The 20,822-nt window shown below is 40.7% G+C and overlaps 1 protein-coding gene across 1 annotated transcript in view; it reads right to left on the reverse strand.

Annotated features, from left to right (window-relative positions):
* The window catches only part of LOC140492088 (electrogenic sodium bicarbonate cotransporter 1-like), a 115,411-nt gene that overhangs the window by 68,452 nt on the left and 26,137 nt on the right, over window positions 1-20,822 (reverse strand). The window contains exons 8-13 of the mRNA XM_072590813.1: window positions 20,199-20,315; window positions 16,201-16,375; window positions 14,438-14,571; window positions 7,362-7,633; window positions 7,189-7,262; window positions 5,850-6,041 (exon numbers count right to left, since the gene is read on the reverse strand). Coding sequence (XP_072446914.1) covers window positions 5,850-6,041; window positions 7,189-7,262; window positions 7,362-7,633; window positions 14,438-14,571; window positions 16,201-16,375; window positions 20,199-20,315 — 964 coding nt within the window. The remainder of the gene's footprint in view (window positions 1-5,849; window positions 6,042-7,188; window positions 7,263-7,361; window positions 7,634-14,437; window positions 14,572-16,200; window positions 16,376-20,198; window positions 20,316-20,822) is intronic.

Genomic DNA, 20,822 nt, shown 5'->3' on the forward strand with positions numbered 1-20,822 from the left:
TGCAAAGAGACTTGGAAATTCTAGTCCAGGATTCTCTTAAGGTAAACCTGCAGGTTGAGTCAGTAGTTAAGAAGGCAAATTCAATGATAGCATTTATTTTGAGAGGACATTAATATGAAAGCAGGGATGTACTTCTGAGGCTTTATAAGGCTTTGGTCAGACCATATTTTGAGTACTGTGCACAGTTTTGGGCTCCATATCTCAGGAAGGATGTATTGGCCCTGGAGCACATTCAGGGGAGGTTCACAAGTATCGTCCCAGGAATGAAAAGCTTAACATATGAGGAACCTTTGAAAACTCTGGGTCTATACTCCATGGAGTTTTGAAGGATGAGGGGGGATGTGATTGAAACTTACGGAATACCGAATGGCCTGGACAGAGTGGATATTGGGAAGATGTTTCCATTGATAGCAGAGACTAGGACCCAAGGGCACAGCCTTAGAGTAAAGGGAAAACCATTTATAATGGAGATAAAGAGAAACTTGTTTAGCCAGAGTGTGGTGAATCTAAGGAATTCACTACCACCAAAGGCTGTGGAGGCCAGGTCATTGAGTATATTTAAGACAGAGATAGATAGGCTTTTGATTGTCAAGGGGATCACGGGTACAGGGAGAAAGCAGGAGAATGGAGTTGAGAAACCTATCGGCCATGATTGAATGGTGGTGCAGAGTCAATGGGCTGAATGGCCTAATTTCTGTTCCTATGTGTTCTGTCTTATAGCATTCCTGAGCTTTAATGTGCTACCAATCAGTCTCAGATTGGCTAAGTAGCCAGCTCAATTTATGATTGGTTTCTTAAAGGTGATAGTCATCTTACTGATATCACTTCCAAACATCCCCTGACTGGTTCCCAAAGGTATCAGTCATTTTTGGAATGAATTATTTCATTACAGCTTTTCCTTGTTAGGGTATTATCTGTACGGCTCCTTACTGAAGATGAAAATTCACTATGAAAGTGTTTTGTGTATGCTTAGAGGATATATAGTCGAATTGATACTGCTAAATGTTCAAAACCAACCAATACTTTTTAGATAAAAATAACTCTTTGTTTATGTACTACTTCACAGTAGTTGCTGCTGACTGCAACAAGCTAACTTACAAGACATTTTTTTTTAAATTTCCTAAGATGTAGGGGTCATATTAACAAGCATTAAACCTTAAAATCGCACGATATCTAAGTCAAGATTGACTTAAGAAATCAATATGTAGCATTAGAACTAATTACAGAACTTATATTTCATACATTTACATTGAAATTAAAGGCCTGTCTCTTACATTGGATGCTTTAAGGAGAAAGTTACAACTTTAGGTTAAAATAACTAAGCCAATTTCAAACAAAAGCTGTTTCACTTCAAAGAACCTTCACGAACATTTATTCTGTCACAAACATCTATCTTTTTTATTTTGTTTGTTTACTTGTTTATTTTGAACTGAGGCGATGTGACACGTTTCACTAAAGTAGGTAACGTCACCATAGTCCCAGAGGCCTATAGGGCTGCTCTCTAATACATGTGCAAGTTACAGAAAAAGGTCATATGCACTGACCATAGCTCAACAAAATATAAAATCTAATGTCTGCTTGCTTGCACATACCAAATTATAACTAATTATTGAATAATAATCTTAATCCTACATTTGGACTAGCTAATTCCAATGGAATAAAACAAACGTAAAGCAAGCATAAACTGCAATTAAAGCAGCAGTACCCATTTTTAAATGGACTGAATTTGTGAACATGTTATGAATAATGATAAATAAGAATATCTATGGACAAGGGTATATAATTTCAAAACTGATAAAAAAACAGATTTAAAAATAATACTGAGAAGTTCATCTTGATGTAAGCAGTGTGTAGAAGCAAACAGGAGTAGAAGCAAAACGTTTGGAATTATTTAAGAGATAGTTTGATGCCCTAATGGGAAGTCAAGTCTTTTTTTCCTGAAAGGATGAGCTCATGTAGTTTGAATGCCCTCTCAATCCCATGTTCATCTTGTGATCTTTCCAATCTGAGACAAAAGTGCTAACTATTTTCAGCATGGGAACTGAACAGTCATGCTTTGTCCTAAGTTTGAGGGTAATTTAACCCAATTTGTTGCGAGAATTGACTCTGCATGATTATTTCAAACTGATGTCTCTGTCAAACCACAACAAAGCTAAGTTGCACTCATGAAATAATTTCAATGCCTTTTCAGGGGAAATATAAAATAGGCCAAATATTATGACAATACAAATCTCTACTATGTATCTGCCGGTACATTGCTGAGGTACAAAAATAGGCTTTCACCTCCTTTTATTTTCTTGGACCAGTCACAAGTTTAGTTCTTCTTTCAGTAACATCTTAGCTTCATGCCAAAGCTAACCAGAGATAGTAGCATCACAGAAGAGGGGAGTGCCATTATCAGAAGGCAAATCTGGCATGCAATGAGTTCAGAACAATTTTACTCTGATCTGACAATCACACACACTAGTTTACGATAGTTGATGAATATTGATCAGAAATGGGAATATTGGGTGACTTTCCCCTCTTCTCACTGAACTCCTAGGGATGTTTGGCACTTCTCATACTATCAACCTTCTGCAAATGTTGCCAATTTAGATTCACCAAAACCTAAACATTTAAATTTAACAACCTGCTAGCAATATGATGATTTATTTATTGTCACTTGCATTTTACAGTGAATAATAAGGTAAAAAACAATGAAAAGTTTCAACAGTTGCCGCAATCTGGCACCATTTTGAATAGTCTAAGAATAAAAGGGATAAAAGACATAGCTGAAAGAAATTGCTGAGCCCTGAGAGAGCTCACCAATGACATCTACGCCATCACCCCTCCTCCACCGCCTTGCCACCATCTGTGCTGGTCCCACCAACATAGGAGTTGTCACTCTTCAGGCACCATCTCTTCACCACTGGGCCCACCTGATTGCCAATGCCAGGTCCCATGCTGAACCCACATTTGCTCCATACCTAACAGTCTGCAATCAGCCCTACAACTCTGCTGCCAAATTGAATATACATTGAACATATGAATTTGACTTAGTTTCCAATATCTCTGAGATTATTCACAAGTCTTGGTCATCCAGACCAGGAAGGTGTGATTGCAAAATTCACTGATAACACAAAGATAGGTAGGAAAATAAATTATAAAGTGAACATAAGGAGGCTACAAAGAGATATAGATGGTTTAACTAAATGGGCAAAGATGTGGAAGTAGATTATAATGTGGAAAAATGTGAAATCGTCCTATTGGAAGAAAGAATTTTTAAAAAAGAATTTTATCAAATGGTGAGAAATTGCAGCGCTCTGACATGCAGAGGGATATGGGTGTCTTTGTGCTTAAGTTGCAACAAATTAGTATGCAGATAATTATGAGAGCTTAGAAAATATTAACATTTATCATGAGTGGGTTGATTATATAAATATGTGATTATACCTCAATTATACAGGAACTCCCAAGATCTCATCTGGAATACTGTATCTAGTATGTGTTACCTTATTTATTGAACGATATAAATCCATCAGAGACAGTTCAGAGATGAGGTGAAATGTTTTGCCTCAGAAGATAAATAAGGCTTTGGAACTCTTCCTTAAAAAGGTAGAGGTAGATAGATTATTTTTAGTAATGGGCTGAAAGCTTATTAGGGATATGAGGGAATGTGGATTGAAGGTTACCACTGGATCAGCAGTGATCATATTGAATGGTGGAACAGGCTTGATGAATTGAATGGATTAGTGGTGCTGGAAGAGCATAGCAGTTCAGGCTGTGCTCTTCCAGCACCACTAATCCAGAATCTGGTTTCCAGCATCTGCAGTCATTGTTTTTACCTCGTTGATGAATTGAATGGCCTACAACTGGCCCTAGTTCACATGTTTACATGTAAGCTTTCATCACTAGCTAACTAGGCTTCTATATTAAGCTCTACCTTTAATTACAGATGGATTTGGGGATGCCAAACCCTGAAGGAAAATCATCCTCAACCTGCCAACCAGATACATGGTCATTTTTATAGTGTATAACAAGATGTACAAGTCTCTTGCCTTAAAGAACCTGGAGACTTCATTATAATATTTAAATCAGGCTTAGACAGTGTAATGATGAGTCTGATTTAAAAGTGCTTTCAACCAGGTTCCTGAGAGTTTGAGGAATCAGGCAGCAAAATAAACTCCTCTGTGAAGGTGCTTTTTACAGCACTCCATGTATTCAGAAGGAGCAGAAATGCTCCCTCCAAACCATTGGAGCAGCCTTTCACATCACATCCACCAATCAGAACTGCTCTGCTGCAGCCAGACCTCCAGTTCATCATTCCTACCCTGATCTGTAACCTATCCTGTAATTTTATACAGTCTGCCCCACCTCCCACCATAACGTCATCTGTCCCACCTCCAACCATGATCTAAAGCCTGCCCTAGAATTCGCGAGATATCTTTCCGAGAGGGCATGCTGTGGCTTCTTGCCCAGAGTTTTCCCATCCAACAGCTGGTCAGCCTATCAATCTGTCCGACGGCTGGGCAAAAAATAGAAACAAGATTAGAGGTTGTGTCTTCTCATTCACCAAGGACACCTGTCCCAGGTGTAATCTCTTACGTTACTAAGCAAGCCTGCACCCAACCTGTAAATATCAGTACACTGATCATATGCAGTGCTGCAATTACAATCAAAGGAACATATCCAGTGTTCCTACTCCAGGTCACCCTACAGTGACCCCTGCTGGGTGTGAACATATGTAGCTGTAAAATGAGCAGACTACCAAACTCTGCTGATACTCAACATCAAATGCAGGAACAAAATTGAATATAAGAGCTGTATAAAAAGAGGACAGGAGAAACTATTTTATACTGAGTATTTAGAGGCTGTGGTGTTCACTTCCAGGTATTGAGACATATGCTGTGTGAGGAATTTTAATCCACCATTGCCTGATAGAAATTGGAGAGCACTGGAGAGAATGGTAGCAGGTAAGATGAATCCAGGACTCACTTCTTCTGATTCAGTCACCTTCCCATTGGCAAGCTTTTAAAATTTTACCTGAATTTATTTTAAAATGTTAACTGATAGATTGCAAAGTTTTATGTGAGGATTCCTTATATATCAAGAGGTGGAGTGTTTCCCCCTCTTCTTCCTGATCATCTGAAGGAATGCCCCCTCCAGTGACCACCACAAATAAATCTCATGGTTACATTCTGTTGTTGCCAAATTCCCTTTGTTGCTTGCAGGTCAGATTTTGGATCTGGCTGAGTTGAGGCAGAACACTGGAAACTTTTATGTAAATGAAGATCATCCAGGTCTACATGTGTCCGACTCCCTGGGGACACCCCTGATAACTTCAAGCATTGACAGACATGGTACCCCGTCTGCCTCTTCCCCTCGATTATGTTTAAACCAAGACCAATAAGTTTTCTTTTCTGTCTGCCAACTGATTGCCCTTGATGAAACATAAACTCTGCTATCCACAACCTTTCAGTTTTCATCGCTAATATTAGCTTTGTGACAGTTAAGTGACTGGTGCTTCGGTATTTTTAGTTTTCAGAGCTGCCTGGAGGCATGTTGCTTTCAACAACATCTAGAATGCGTGTTCTCGGCAGTGGCTCTTAAAGCAGCTTTTTAAGCAGCTCCAATTGATCATTCATTGGGCAACTGGCTCTCACTTTATCTCAAATAACCGAAGTTGAGATATAATTTTCAATTATTTGATAATATTACATTTTACAAAGCTCAATAACGTTGACTCATTGTAAACTGGTTTTCAACAAGGCTCATTTAGAAATTATATGGGGTTGTAAAACAAGTTAGCTTGTGATTACTTGCTGTTCTGAAAAAGCAATTATAAAAAATTTTTAAAATATTATGCTTACTGCAAATGGGAAGTATCTGCTTGTTTTAAAGTTCTTCAGCGACATGGAACAAACAAATGTACCAAAGAAAAGAATAAAGGAAATGAGTGTGATGTCTGGAATATAATCACAGGTTTGGCCCACAAGCTGTCCTCCGTGCTTCAAACAGTCTTGCTTTGTGAGTGAAGGCCAATTGACAGACTCCAAATTGGGCTGAAATAAAACACACAGTCAAGTAAGATTATTATAATTTCTTACAGACATTTAAGAAATATACAGTCATGTGCAAGTCATAAAGATAGAGATCTTATTTTCAAAAAATTCTGTATTGCATAATTGCATATAAAAATCAGGCGAAATTGCACATGATATATTTCTACCTAAAAGAACTGATCATGTGACTAATCTCTCAAAAACACCACAACTGGAATCCTGATGAAGGCTCAATAAGTAAATGCAGCATCCAGTGTAACACAAACAGATAGATTTGATTTGGGGTCTGTACTGATCTCACCAGAAACTGGTTTGTAGCTACTTTAGTGATTCTGGAAGTGTTTTCAATACCATTGGGTTAATGGAGGAGTCAATCTTCTGATTTTTGTTTAGTAATATCCAAGGGACATGTGCATGTATTGACATCTAGTCAGAACAGCTTCTGACCCAGATATGTTGCTACATTTTGGTGAATAGCCAGGGCAAAGAAACCCAACTGGCAAATCTTACCACTCAGGCTCCATACCTGCAGACTGCTACTTTAACTGGACTCTGTTGTAAGTGCGAGCCTGATTAGTTAAGAAAATCAGATGTCTACAACCTAATTAACACTCAATCAACATTTTAATTACTTAGTAACTTGGACTCCTATTGCAACTGCCCCATTTCTCTTGGGAGAGGTGCATGGGCTTAAACACTATGTCACACAGGGTGTGGAAGACAAGAGTTCTTTCAAACCCCACCCAAAACATCTGCTCTTCAGGCCTCTTCCTTTTAGTTTTTAAAGAGATCATGACAAAACTTCCATTACAACTTAACTGAGTGCAATCACTAGTCTAGCAGCTCTTTGTTTAATTTTCAGCAAACTCTTCAGACCCATGTTTTGCAAGTAACTGGCCAGCAAGATGTAAATGAGGTCACAGTGAAAATCGCACAGGTTTCCAGTCCAGAAGTGAGCACTGATTTCACACTCGCTCACTGAAACTGGCCTTCAAGACTCTCTCCATGGCAACCAAGTCTCACATGTGAAACCAAGGCCTTGGAAGGGCTGCTGTGCATTTACCAACATCTTCATGAAAATAAAAGAGAAAGTTTAAATAAGAGTTAATTTCAGAACCTGACAACATTTACTTAAACCAAAACTTACAGTTGTATTATAGGTGGCAGTGCTGAGTTTAAAGTGTGTCTCAGTTGTTTCGTTAAACAGACTTGAAACATTTTCTAAAAGAAAGAAATGAATTTGATGAATTCTGTAAATCTTCTTCCAATAGTTTGTCTAAAATTGTGGAATCAAAGATTTCTCTAGCAGGAGAATCTTACCTGTTTCAAAAGGAAGACATAAGCAATGATCGAGAGTAACGTGGTCAATGTTAAAATCAGAATTGATTGGATAATTCTTAGCCAGGTTAAACATTTTCTGAAAAGCATCATGGATGAAAATGAAGCTGATCAGTGTGCAAAAGCCTTCCTCAGTGAAACGTGTAAAATATTGAATTAGGTAGCTGGCATCTGTGGCGACCAGAACGAGACAAAAGAATGCTGTCCATATTCCAATCCAAAGACGGAATTCCAAATAGTCAAGTTGATAGTCACTGTGAATTTATATTTAGAGAATAAAAAATGAATACTGATTGCGCATTAGTTAAAACATGAAATTTTTCCATCATTATAACTTCAGACAGCTCTATTTACAGTTGATCAGCTTTGAAGTTTATAGAAATTAATGTAAAGTCACTAGATAAATACAGGTATAAAGATACAAACTATACACCAGAATTTACACAACTGATAGTGAAATCACTCTAAGAAGTGTTTTGAATTATGAATGTATTTATATTTCATCTGACTTTTTATCCCAAGATACAGTTCAAGAACAAACTACATTTCCAATTATTGTACAGGGTCTTTCTAGACAACATGGAAAGTGAAACCACATAGAACTTTTGTATGATTCTTTTATGGGGTGTAGACATCGTTAACAAGGCCAGCATTAGTTCTCATTCTGAAGAACCATTGAACTGAATGGTTTTCTAGGCCATTTCAGATAGCAGTTAATGAACAGCTACTATAGCGTGGGCTTTATCTCCAGCAAGGTATTAATACCAAATGCAGCTATACTTAGGTTACCTCCTGTAACACAAGAACTAAACATGGGTAACATGGTATTGAAAGAGTCAACAGATATTCATTACAGCTACAGTGTCTGGTCTAATATTAAACTGTTTGATCTCAAAGAATAACATGCTTTCACAAAGTATCATGCCTCAAGTGACCCAAGTTAAGATGGAGTATGAGACCTTAATACTGTGAGATGACATGTAATGATACAATTTTGATATGATAATGCCATGAACCTGTCTCTTAAAACATATACTACATACTAGCTGGGAGACATAATACAACAGTTGAGTGCCACTCATATTACTGTGGGTCTAGAGTCACATGTCGGCCAGACCAGGCAAGGATGACAGATTTTCTTCCCCGAAGGAAAACACAGATGAGTGTTTATAACAATTAAAGTTGTCATAGTCACCATTACTAAAACTAACAATATTCCATATTTTTAAAAACAATTGAATTTAATTCCACCAATTACTATGATGGGATTTGACCCCATATCGCCAATTTATATTGTTCTTTGGTACCTCTCCTGCAAACCCTTTATACACATTTTATTCAGGCAAGTGGCCAGCAGGACGTAAATTAAGTCAGCAGTGAACGTCACAAAGGCTCCAGTCTTCAGGAGAGCTCTGAAGAAGAGTCATATTGGATTCAAAATTTTCATTCAGTTTCTCTATCCACAGATGCTACCAGTTCTGCCGAGTTTGTCCAGAGTTGTCTGCTTTTAATTCAGATTTTCAGCATCTGCGGTGCTTTATTTTTATTACCACAGTGTTAACCTGGATCACTGGATTACCAATCCAGTGATATTACCATTTCATCACCATCCCTCAGGTATAATATCTGTGCTGAGCTAGCAGATTGCAACTGGGGAGATAGAATTGGCATCAGCATGCCCAGGTTAGGGAGCAATCAGATAAGGTTCTAAAATTATGGCTATATTGCCTGCTTCAAAGTGTACTTAAGTGAAAAAAATGCCCTAACAACACTGAAAGTAAACCAACATACCCTGCTTTACATGTGGAGAGCTTCTCTGGTCATGAGACCATAACGAAAGCATCAATGGAGTGACATTCAAAAAACTTGCACCTCATAATCCCTCACCACTTTTTTCATCTATTTTGAAAAAGGCGGAATGTATATAGTGGGTAACTGATTTACCACTGGCTATCTTATGATCTCACCAATATCTGTCTGATTCTTCAATACTGCAGTATCTATATCCAGTTTCTTGCAAAGCCAAACAGCCAGGCAGCTCAGATACAAACCCTTTAGTCCAATCAATCCTTGCCAAACATAGTCCCAAACTAAACAAGTCCCACCTGCCTGCTCCTGGCCCATATCTCTCCAAATCTTTCCTTTTCATGTACTTAGCCAAATGTCCACATCCACCATTTCCTCAGGAAGTTCATTCCTTCATTCCACACGCTCTGTGTAAAACAGTTACGCCTCATGTCTTTTTTAAATCTCTCTCCTCTCACTTCTAAATGTGCCCCCATCTTGAAATCACCCATCCTTGGGAAAAGATACCTCCCATTAACTCTATCCATACCCCGCATTATTTTTTAAGCTTCTGTAGCAACATCCTAAACTCCAGTTGAAAAAAGTCCCAGCCTATCCAGCCTTTCTTTGTAACTCAAACCTTCCATATCTGGCAACATCCTTCTGAGCCCTCTCCAGCTCAATAATATCCTTACTATGACTGGGTGACCAGAACTGGACACAGTCGTCCAGAAGATGCCTTACCAATGTCCTGTACAACCTCAACATGACTTCCCAGCTCCTATACTCAAAGGTCTGAGCAATGATGGCAAGCGTGCCAAATGCCTTTTTAACCACCCTGTCTATATGTGACACAAACTTCAAATAATTATGTATCTGCATCCCTAGGTCCCTCTGTTCTACAACACTACCCAAGGCTCTACCATTCATTGCAGAAGCCCTACCCTTGTTTGTTATATTAAAATGCAATACCTCCTATTTATCCAGATTGAACTCCATCTGCCATATTTAGCCCATTGACCTATTTGATCAAGATTCCTTTGTAATCTTAGAAAACCTTCTTCACTGTCTACCGTGCTCCCAACTTTATTGTCATCCACAAACTTACTATGTCTTCTTTATTCTCATCCAAATGTTGCAGGAAATAACATAAGTATTGCCAAATGAGGAAAAACATACTAATGGAGGTAATCTGACAACAACCAATACAACTAGGAGAAAGTGAGGACTGTGGATGCTGGAGATTAGAGTCGAGAGTGTGGTGCTAGAAAAGCACAGCAGGTCAGGTAGCATCCAAGGAGCAGGAGAATCAACATTTCAGGCAAAAGTCCTTCAACAGGAATGAGGCTTGTGAGCCGGGGGCTGAGAGATAAGTGACATGGGGGTGGGGTGGGGGGAAGGTAGCTCAGGGTGCGAAAGGTAAATTAAGGTTGGGGATAATGGTAATAGTATGGAGAGGAGGGTGGCGGGGATAAGTGGGAAGGAAAATGGACAGGTAGGGGCAGGTCATGAGTTGGAAGGTTGGATCTGGGATAAGGTGGGGGAGGGGAAATGAGAAAACTGCTGAAATCCACTTCAATCCCATGTGGTTGGAGGGTCCCATGGCAGAAGATGAGGCGTTCTTCCTCAAGGCATCAGGTGGTTAGGTTCGGCGATGGGGGACGCCCAGCACCTGTGTGTTCTTGGCAGAGCGGGAGGGGGAAGTTAAAGTGTGCTGGGGTTGGCTCGGGCGTGTGTCCCGGAGATGTTCTCTGAAGTGTTCTACAAGTAGGCATCCTGTCTCCCCAATGTCGAGAAGACGGCATCGGGAGCAATAGATACAGTATATGACGTGTGGAAGTGCAGGTATATCTCTGATGGTTGTGGAAGATTTCTTTGGAGTCATAGACGGAGGTGAGAGGGGAAGTGTGGGTGCAGGTTTTGCAATTCTTTCTGTGGCATGGGAAGGTGCCGGGAGGGGGTGGGTGGGTTGTTGGCGGCGTGGACCTGACAAGACAGTCTTGGAGGGAATGGTCTTTATGGAAAGCAGGTAGCAGTGGGGAGGGAAATATATCTCTAGTGGTGGAGTCCATTTGTAGGTGTGGAAATAGCGGAGGATGATGTGATGTGTCTGGAGGTTGGTGGGGTGAAAGGTGAGGACCAGGGGTTTCTGTCCTTGTTGCGGTTGGGGAGATGGGGTTCGAGGGCAGAGGTGCAGCAAGTGGATGAGATGTGTTGTAGGGCATCATCGACCAAGTGGGAGGGGAAATTGCAGCCTTTGACGAAGGAGGCCATCTGGTGTGTTCTGCGGTGGAACTAGTCTTCCTGGGAGCAGATGTGGCAGAGGCGGAGGAATTGGGAATAAGGTGATAGCATGTTTACAGGAGGCAGAGTGGCAGGAGGTGTAGTCAAAGTAGTTGTGTGAGTCGGTGGGTTTGTAGAAGATTTCCGTGTTGATTCGGTCACTGTTGATGGAGATGAAGAAGTCCAGGAAGGGGAGGGAGGTGTCCAAGATGGTCCAGGTGAAATTAAGGTCGGGTGGAATGTGTTGGTGAAATTGAAGTGTTCAACCTCCTCGTGGGAGCGCGAGGTGGCGCTGATACAGTTATCAATGCAGCAGTGGAAAAGGTGGGGAATGGTGCCGGTGTAACTGCAGAAGATGGACTGTTCCACGTAACCGATAAAGAGACAGGCATAGCTGAGGCCCATGCGGGTCCCCATGGATACCCCTTGGTCTGGAGGAAGTGGGAGGATTCAAAGGAGAAATGGTAGAGGGTGAGGACCAGCTTCAGCCAAATGAATGAGTGTCGGTGGAAGGCTACTGGGAGAGGAAGAAACAGAGGGCTTGGAGACCTTGGTCACGGCGGACAGAGGTTTATAGGGACTGGATGTCCATGGTGAAGATGAGGCATTGGGGACCGGGGCAACAAAAGTGATGGAGGTGGTGTTCCTAACGTATGTGGGGAGTTCCTGGACCGGGGGGATAGGACAGCATCAAAGCATGTGGAGATGAGTTCAGTGGGGCAGGAGCAGGCTGAGACGATAGGTCGACCAGGGCAGTCAGGTTTGTGAATCTTGGGTAGGAGGTAGAACCATGCAGTGCGGGGTTCCCTGACTATGAGGTTGGATGCTGTGGGTGGGAGATCCCCTGAGTTGATGAGTTGTGTATGGTCTGGAAGATGATGGTTTGGTGATGGGAGTTGAGGTCATTGTAAAGGGGGCAGTAAGAGGAGGTGCCCGTGAGTTGGTGCGTGGCTTCAGCAGTGTAGAGGTCAGTGCGCCAAACTACCAGTGTGCCCCCCCTCCACTTGTCCACTGATTTGATGGTGAGGTTGGGATTGGAGTGGAGGGAGTGGAGGGCTGCACATTGCGAGGGTTCCCAAGTATTGAGGGGGGAATTGACTCGGGAACACTTTCGAATACAACTAGCCAATTTTAGGAACATGATTACAAAATATGTTTTACATTAAAAGGGAGAAAATGGCCAAATAGAAAGCAAGAGAATTATAAAGATTTTAAATATTAACAAGATGGAGTTTTGAAACATTCTTTAAAAGATCACAGTTTGTCACTTATCTTTTGTAAGGAAGAATTAAGGAAAATTAAGTTTCTAATATTCTTTATCAATTCTGAACAGATGTTTGTTTCTTGTAGAGTTGGGAAAACATCAACTAATGGGTGCAACCGCTCAAAAGAAAAATAATTCATATAAAAAGGATTCCTCTGTATTTTGAAAGACCTTAAAGAACTACAGTGTCCCAGTGGCTCAACTGTTTCAAGCAAAGCATAACTAAACCTTACTGATCAAAAAGAACTCGTTTGATTTCCAAGATAGGATTTTAATTTTGAGTCAGGTTACAAACATTGGCAAAAAATGGAGGCACCGATCTGCAAACTGACAGGAATAGTAATTGGGCATCAACTTTTATTGAATTGATTAGTTAGCAGCTTGAAGACAATAGGAAATACCTTCAAGAGGAAGATAAATCAATGGAGATATTTCCCTCTTGCCCATTGCTGGGAACCTCCTGACAGGGAATCTCCTGTACTTGAGATTGCCTCCTCAGAGAACCCAGTCCAGATTCTTGCAGAGTCAGCCTCATCTAGTGAAAATTATATATGTTTTTTTTAAATATTAGATTCCCTACAGTGTGGAAACAGGCCCTTCGGCCCAACAAGTCCACACCAACCCTCCAAAGAGTAACCCACCCAGTCCCATTTCCCTCTAACTAATGCACTTAACACTATGGGCAATTTAGCATGGCCAATTCACCTGGCCTGCACATCTTTGGACTGTCGGAGGAAACCGGAGCACCTCGAGGAAACCCACGTAGACACAGGGAGAACATGCAAACTCCACACAGACAGTCGCCTGAGGCTGGAATCGAATCTAGGACCCTAGTGCTGTGAGGCAGCAGTGCTAACCACTGAGCCATCATGCCACTGGTGGGTCTGAATTCAGGGATATCCATTAGAATTCCAAATGACAGCTGTTTTTACCAGCATGGAATAAGCAATCTCACGACCCAACTTGGCTACCTCCATTTCTGAGTTATGCAACTCATAGCCCCTGCAACTTTCATTTGGGTATATTGGAGTAGCTTCTGGGTGGGTCATAGTTCACTTGTTCCCCTTTCATGATCTCTGTGCTTCCCAGGCCTTCACCATTCTCATCTATTCCCATGAACTGTGCAGAGAACAGTGACCTATTAGTAAATAATGGCAAGTTTTGAGATGCTGAGAAAAAGACACCCATTCAGAAATCTGCTTTATATAACCCTATAAAAATATGAATCAGACAGGATCAGTAATAGAAGCTTTAGCAACTTCGCACATCTGAGTCATAGCTAAAATTAACACTATTACAAAAGCTTCACAGGAAGAAGAACATTTTATAACCATATAAGGTTGTCAATCAAGCAAGCAAACATTCCATTTCAACTTGTCCAATAGAACCCATGCAGTTCGAGGTTTTAGAGATCAGCATTTAATATAAACTGCTCTGGGAATGTATCAGAATGTATTTGATTCTCATCTTGGGCTTATTTGTCTGCTATTTCATATGTTTCATATAAGAGAGACCATTCTGCCACAGCTTCTATAACAACTTCAATCTCTTACTTCAGCTAAAGAGCTAATATTCCCAGTCAAATGTGACGATTGATTATTTGCAGTCATTAATGTAGCATTTTCAGATTCAAGACTAGGAAACCAGTTGGCATTTCACAAAAAAAATTTGCCAGAATCAAACTATATGCCAAAACTTAAGTAACATCCAACCACAATTACTGTACCTGCTAATATTGTAGAGGAGTCGCTCAAATACCAACACAGGGCCAGTACTGCCAAGAACTGTTAATGGTTGGCCAGCAAAGAGACAAAATATTGTTCCAGCAATAGCAGTTCCAAGGAAGCTTTCTAGGACTCCCTAGAATACATACACACAGACAACAAGTGCTGACTATATATGATTTTTTTTGGTCGACAACAACACAGTAGAAGAAGATTAGCAAGAAATAAAGAAGCAAAAAACTAGAAGAGAAACTAAGTGGAGAACAAAGAAACAGAAAAGCAGAAAATGACAAGAAAAGGAATACAAGTATAAATGGTAAATTATTAAAATTGTAATATAAAACAGAGCTTAAAATATTCACATATTCACATGAACAGGGATAAAAATAGCAAGTAGAAAGCGGTGTAAGTGTTTTGCCTTTTGATTAGTCAAGCTTCATGGACTTCATTAAGGCATTCAACAAGATTCCTCATGGGAGACTGGCTAGCAAGGTTAGATCTCATGAAATATTGGGAGAACTAGCCATTTGGATCCAGAACTGGCTCAAAGGTAGAAGACAGAGGGTGGTGGTGGAGGGTTGTTTTTCAGACTGGAGGCCTGTGACGCTGTGTGCCACAAGGATCGGTGCTGGGTCCACGGTTTTTCATCATTTACATAAATGATTTGGATGTAAACATGTGAAGTTTAATTAGTAAGTTTGCAGATGATACCAAAATTGGAGGTGTAGTGAACAGCAAAAAAGGATTATCTCAGAGTACAACAGGATCTTGATCAGATGGTCAATGAACAGTGGAGTGGCAGATAGAGTTTAATTTAGATAAATGTGAGGTGCTGCATTTTGGAAAAGCAAATTAGAGCAGGACTTATACACTTAATGGTAAGGTCCTAGGGGGTGTTGCTGAACATAAAGTGCAGGTTCATAGCTCCTTGAAAGTAGAGTTGCAGGTAGATGGTATAGTGAGGAAGGCATTTGGTATGCTTTCCTTTATTGGTCAGAGTATTGAGTACAGGAGTTGGGAGGTCATGTTGCGGCTGTACAGGACATTGGTTAGGCCACTGTTGGAATATCACATGCAATTCTGATCTCCTTCCTATCAGAAGAACGTTATGGAACTTGAAAGGGTTCAGAAACGATTTACAAGAGTGTTGCCAGGCTTGCAGGGCTTGAGCTATAGGGAGGGGCTGAATAGGCTGGGGCTGTTTTCCATGGAGCATCAGAGGCTGAGGGGTGATCTTTTAGATGTTTATAAAATCTTGAGGTGCATAGGATAAATAGACGAGGTCATTTCCATGGGGAGGGGGAATCCAGAAATGGTGGGTGTAGGTTTAGGGTGAGAGGGAAAAGATATAAAAGGGACCTAAGGGGCAACCTTTTCACACAGAGGGTGGTGCATGTATGGAATGAGCTGCCAGAGGAAGTGGTGGAGACTTGTACAATTACAGCATTTAAAAGGCATCTGGATGGGAATATGAATAGCAAGGGCTTAGAGGGATATGGGCCAAGTGTTGGCAAATGGGGCTAAATTAGGTTAGGGTATCTGGTCAGCATGGACGAGTTGGACTGAAGGGTATGTTTCAGTGCTGTACATCTCTCTGACTCTAAGCTGACTATCCAACTAGGATAAAGAGCATTATAATGTGTAATTACTGCGACTAAAGAAGTCTTTTATGGTGCAGATGCAATGCACTTACATTCTAAATGAAAATTGCAACATCATGCTCCTAAAATAAATAACATCCAAGTATAACATCCAGCATACAAACCTGCATGTTGTCAGTTGCATCACCCAAGATTCCTCCAAATGTAATTGCATTTGTTACACTGGCCAAATAAATAAACAGGACAGCTGACAGACATTGAAGGTTCAGAGCATCATAAAAGTCACTGGCAAACCAAGGTGCTTTTCTTTTGATGTCATTAACCAATCCGCCAAATAACCTAGAGATAAGACAAAAATTACTTTTTTATTGTAACAGATTTTAATGGTTTTCATTATCAAAGTAATTTTCTGCAACTGTATTTAATTTTAAAGGAATTCTCCAGTTCCATCGAATTGAATTACTTGGTAACTATGCAGTTCTATTTGATTTTGAGCAAGATTTTCAGCTTCAAACCATGATGTAATTCTCAACTGGAATGTTTTTTAATTCATCTAGGAGATGTGGGTGTCACTGGCTGGACTGGCATTTATTGCCATCCCAAGTTGCTCTTGGAAACATGACAGTGAGCTGCCTTCTTGAATTGCTGCAGACCAGTAGGTGTAGATGCACCAACAATTGTATTAGGAAAGGAATTCCAGAATTTTTATCCAGCGACACTGAAGGAGTGATGATAAATTTCAGTCAGAATGGTGAGAGGCTTGGAGAGAAACTTGCAGGCAATGGTGTTCACATATATCTGCTGCCCTTGTTCTTCGAAGTGGAAGTGGTCGTGGAAGCGCTACTTTGGAAGAAGCTATCTAGGGAGACTTGATGAATTTCTGCAGTGCTTCTTGTAGAATAGTATACACCATTACTGCTAACTGTCAGTGGTGGAGGAAATGTTTGCTGTGGATATGGTGCCAGTCAAACGGGCTAGATGGTGTCAAGCTTCTTGAGTGTTGTTGGAGTGGCACACATCCAGGCAAGTGGGGAGTATTCCATCACACTCTTGACTTGTGTCTTGTAGATGGTGGGCAGGCTTTGAGGAGTCAGGAATCAAGTTACTTACTGCAGGATTCATAACTTTTGACCTGCCTTTGTAGCCACTGCATTTATGTGACAAGTCCAGTTGAGTTTCTGGTCAATGGTACTCTCAGATTGTTGATAGTAGGGGAATTCAGTCATGTTAATGCCATTGAATGTGAAGGGGCAATGTTTAGATTATCTCTTGTTGGAAGTAGTCATTGCCTAACTCTGAAGTGGCACAAATGTTACTTGCCACTCATCAGTCCAAGCCTGGATATTGTTCAGGTCTTGATACATTTGAACATGGATTGCTTCAATGTCTGAGGAGTCATGAATGGTGCTGAACATTGTGCAATCATCAGTGAAAATCCCTACTTCTAACCTTATTCTGGAGGAAAGATCATTCCTGAAGCAGCTGAACATGTTTGGGCCTAGGACATTACCCTGAGGAACTCAGAGATATCCTGGAGCTGAAATGACTACCCTCCAACAATCACAACCATCTTCCTATGTGCCAGTTTATGCTCCATACAAAGGAAAGTTTGCCCCGATCCCCATCGATTCCAATTTTGCTAGGACTCCTTGATGCCATACTCAATCACATGCAGCTTTGATATCAAGGGCTGTCACTCTCACCTTACCTCTGGAATTCAGTTCTTTTGACTATGTATGAATTAAGGCAGTAATGTTGCCAGAGCTGAGTGGCCCTGGTGGAACCAAAATTGAGTGTCAGTGAGCAGATTATTCTTTTAAAAGTATTGTTTGATATCACTTTTGATGATACCTTCATCACTTTACAGATGATCAAAAGGAGACTGCTTGGGTGGTGATTGACTAGGTTGGATTTGTCCTGCTGTTCTGGAGAGGATGTAACTGGATAATTTCTCAAGTCAGGTAGCTGCCAGTGTTGTAACTGTACTTGCTTATGTGTGATAACTTTTACTTGGGTGAAAGTTCCATCACCCAACCTTCTAGGGGGGTGATGGAAAGTTCATACTCCTGCTGAAATGTTGTCAGGGCCCCCAATCTCTGTCTTCAACAAATTCTTGATGTCATACGGCTTGAACTGAATTGGTTGAAGACCAACATCTGTGATGCAGGATACCTACGAAGGAGGCCAAAATGAATCATTTACTTGGCACTTCCAGCTGAAGCTTGTTACAAATGCTTCGCCCTTGTCCTTTGAACAGATGTATTGGGTTCTTCCATTATGGATGGTGGAGAAATTTGTGGAACCCCCCTCCTCCAGTGTGTTGTTTAATTGTCCACCACCATTCACAATTTGATGTGGCAGGACTGCAGAACTTAGATCTGATCCATTGACTGTGGGATCACTTAGCTCTGTCTGTCACTTACTGCTTATGCAGTTTACTGTATCAGTAGTCCTGTGTTGAAGCTTCACTAAGTTGATATCTCATTTTCAAGTGTGCTTGGTGCTGCTCCTGGCACTCTCCATTGAACCAACGCTTGATGGTAATGGTTAAGGGGGGGATATGTCAGGCCATGAGGTTGCAGATTTTGTTGGAGTACAATTCTGCTGCTGCTGATGGCCCACAGCACCTCGTGGACAGCCAGTCTTTAGTTGATAGATAGTCCAAAGCTCATCCCATTTATGAAGAGGTGATAACTTAGTGTTGTTATCGTGAGGTTATTAATCACAGTAATGTTCTAGCGACCCAGGTTTGAATCCCGTTATGGCAGATGGTGGAACTTAATTCAAACGTCTGAAGCTAAGAGTCTGATGATGACCATGAAACTGTTGTCAATTGTTGGAAAAATCCATCTGGTTCATTATTGTCCTTTACCGAGGGAAACTACCATCCTTAACTGGCCGACGTGACTTCAGATCCACAGCAAATGTGGTTAATTCTGACCTGCCCTCTGGGCAATTAGGGATTGGCAATAAATGTTGGCCTGGCCAGCAATGGCCACATCCTGTGACTGAATAAAATCAACAAAGTACAGTGAAAATGTCACACACCCAATAGAAGGTATTCTCGATGTGAAAGCACGACTTTGTCTCCTCAAAGACTCTGCAGTGGTCATTCTTACTGATGATGAACCCTTATGGTAATGGACAGATGCATCTGCAGCTGGTAGATTGGTAAGAATGAGGTCAAATATGTTTTTCCCTCTTGTTGGTTCCCTCACCAGCTGCCATAGATCCAGTCTAGTAGTTATGTCCTTTAGGACCTGATCAGCTCACAGTAGTGCTGCTGCTGAGCCAATCTTGGTTCTGGACATTGAAATCCCCTATCCAGAGTACATTCTGTGCCCTTTCCACCCTTAGTACTTCCTCCAAGTGTTGTTCAACATGGAGGAGTACTAATGCATCATCCCCTGTTGGGGCGGTGGGGAGGTGTGGGGTGGAGAGGGGGTGCGGTATTGGATTGTGATACATGGTAATCATGGGAGATTTCCTTGCCCATGTTTAACCTGAAGCCATGAAACTTCATGGAGTCCTGAGTTTATGTTGAACACTCCCAGGGAAATTCCCTGCTGATTATATATCACTGTGCTGCCACCTCTACAGAACACAGTCTGGAATGATCATGGTGTTTTCTGGGACAGTGTGTATGACTGTGTCAAGCTATTGCTTTACTCATCTGTGAGACAGTTCTTCCAGTTTTGACGCTCACTCCAAGATACAGGTGACTGGTTTCATTCCTTTATCAAGACCGTCGAGCAATTTGGATACAACTGAGTGGGTTGCTAGACATTTCAGAGAGCAGATTTGAGTCAATCACATTACTGTGGGTGTGCAATCACGTACAAGTCAGACCAGGTAAGGATGGCAGATTCTTTCCTTAAAAGGATATTAGTGAACCACGTGACTGATAGATTTGATATATTGGATATTGTTTGGATATTTATTCTTCTTTGTCAAAAATATATTTTATCTATAAAACTTGTAAAAGCACATGACATAACAATTGAACTTGGCTGTAAATAAATAAAGTGGAATAAATTTCTTTCAACAAAATATATGACAATCTGAATTTACAATTATAGGTTATATGCATCATATACATTTCATGTCAAATATGCTTTTCCTTCAGTATTGTAAATAAGCCAAAAAGTATGTAGATACTCACTTTCCTGTTCTTTTCAAATCTTCAGCAACATGCAGGTTACTCCCATATCTCTCTTCATGCTGAATTTGATTTCCTTTATACATGTGAACTTTAGAACCAAGAGAATACATAGATTTCCTATAAGATAAAATGTTAATAGGAACAATGATTTCACTAAGATGTAATTTTAATATCGTGCCAAGATAATGTGTTGTACAGATTGTTATACTATCAACGTAAATGGAGAACAATTTACTTTCGTAATTTATTTCAGGGCTACAAAAACTAAAAAAGTGACTAATGCATAAGATATCTTCTGATAGGGCTCACATTACAAGATAGTAACAGAAAATGTAATTAAGAAATGGACCAAATACAAGACTATGTGAATAGGTTGAGAAAAAATAGACTGCGGAAAATCAATATGGCATTTCGTGAGGACAGCAATAGAATCTGACCACATTTTTTGAGAACTGGGCCAACTGATCTCTTATCTCCTTCACCATCAGAACAGATCACCTGAAAATGCTGCAAATATGGTTTGGCGGGGCCAAGGTGAGGCAGGAATTCGTCTTTTGAGAACACTGCTCTGTCTTCATTTCAGCTAAGAACACAGTCATCAGGTCTGAAGTGGTATGTGGCACA

Source organism: Chiloscyllium punctatum, chromosome 20, assembly GCF_047496795.1.
Source record: "Chiloscyllium punctatum isolate Juve2018m chromosome 20, sChiPun1.3, whole genome shotgun sequence".
In the NCBI taxonomy this organism is placed as follows: Eukaryota; Metazoa; Chordata; class Chondrichthyes; order Orectolobiformes; family Hemiscylliidae; genus Chiloscyllium; species Chiloscyllium punctatum.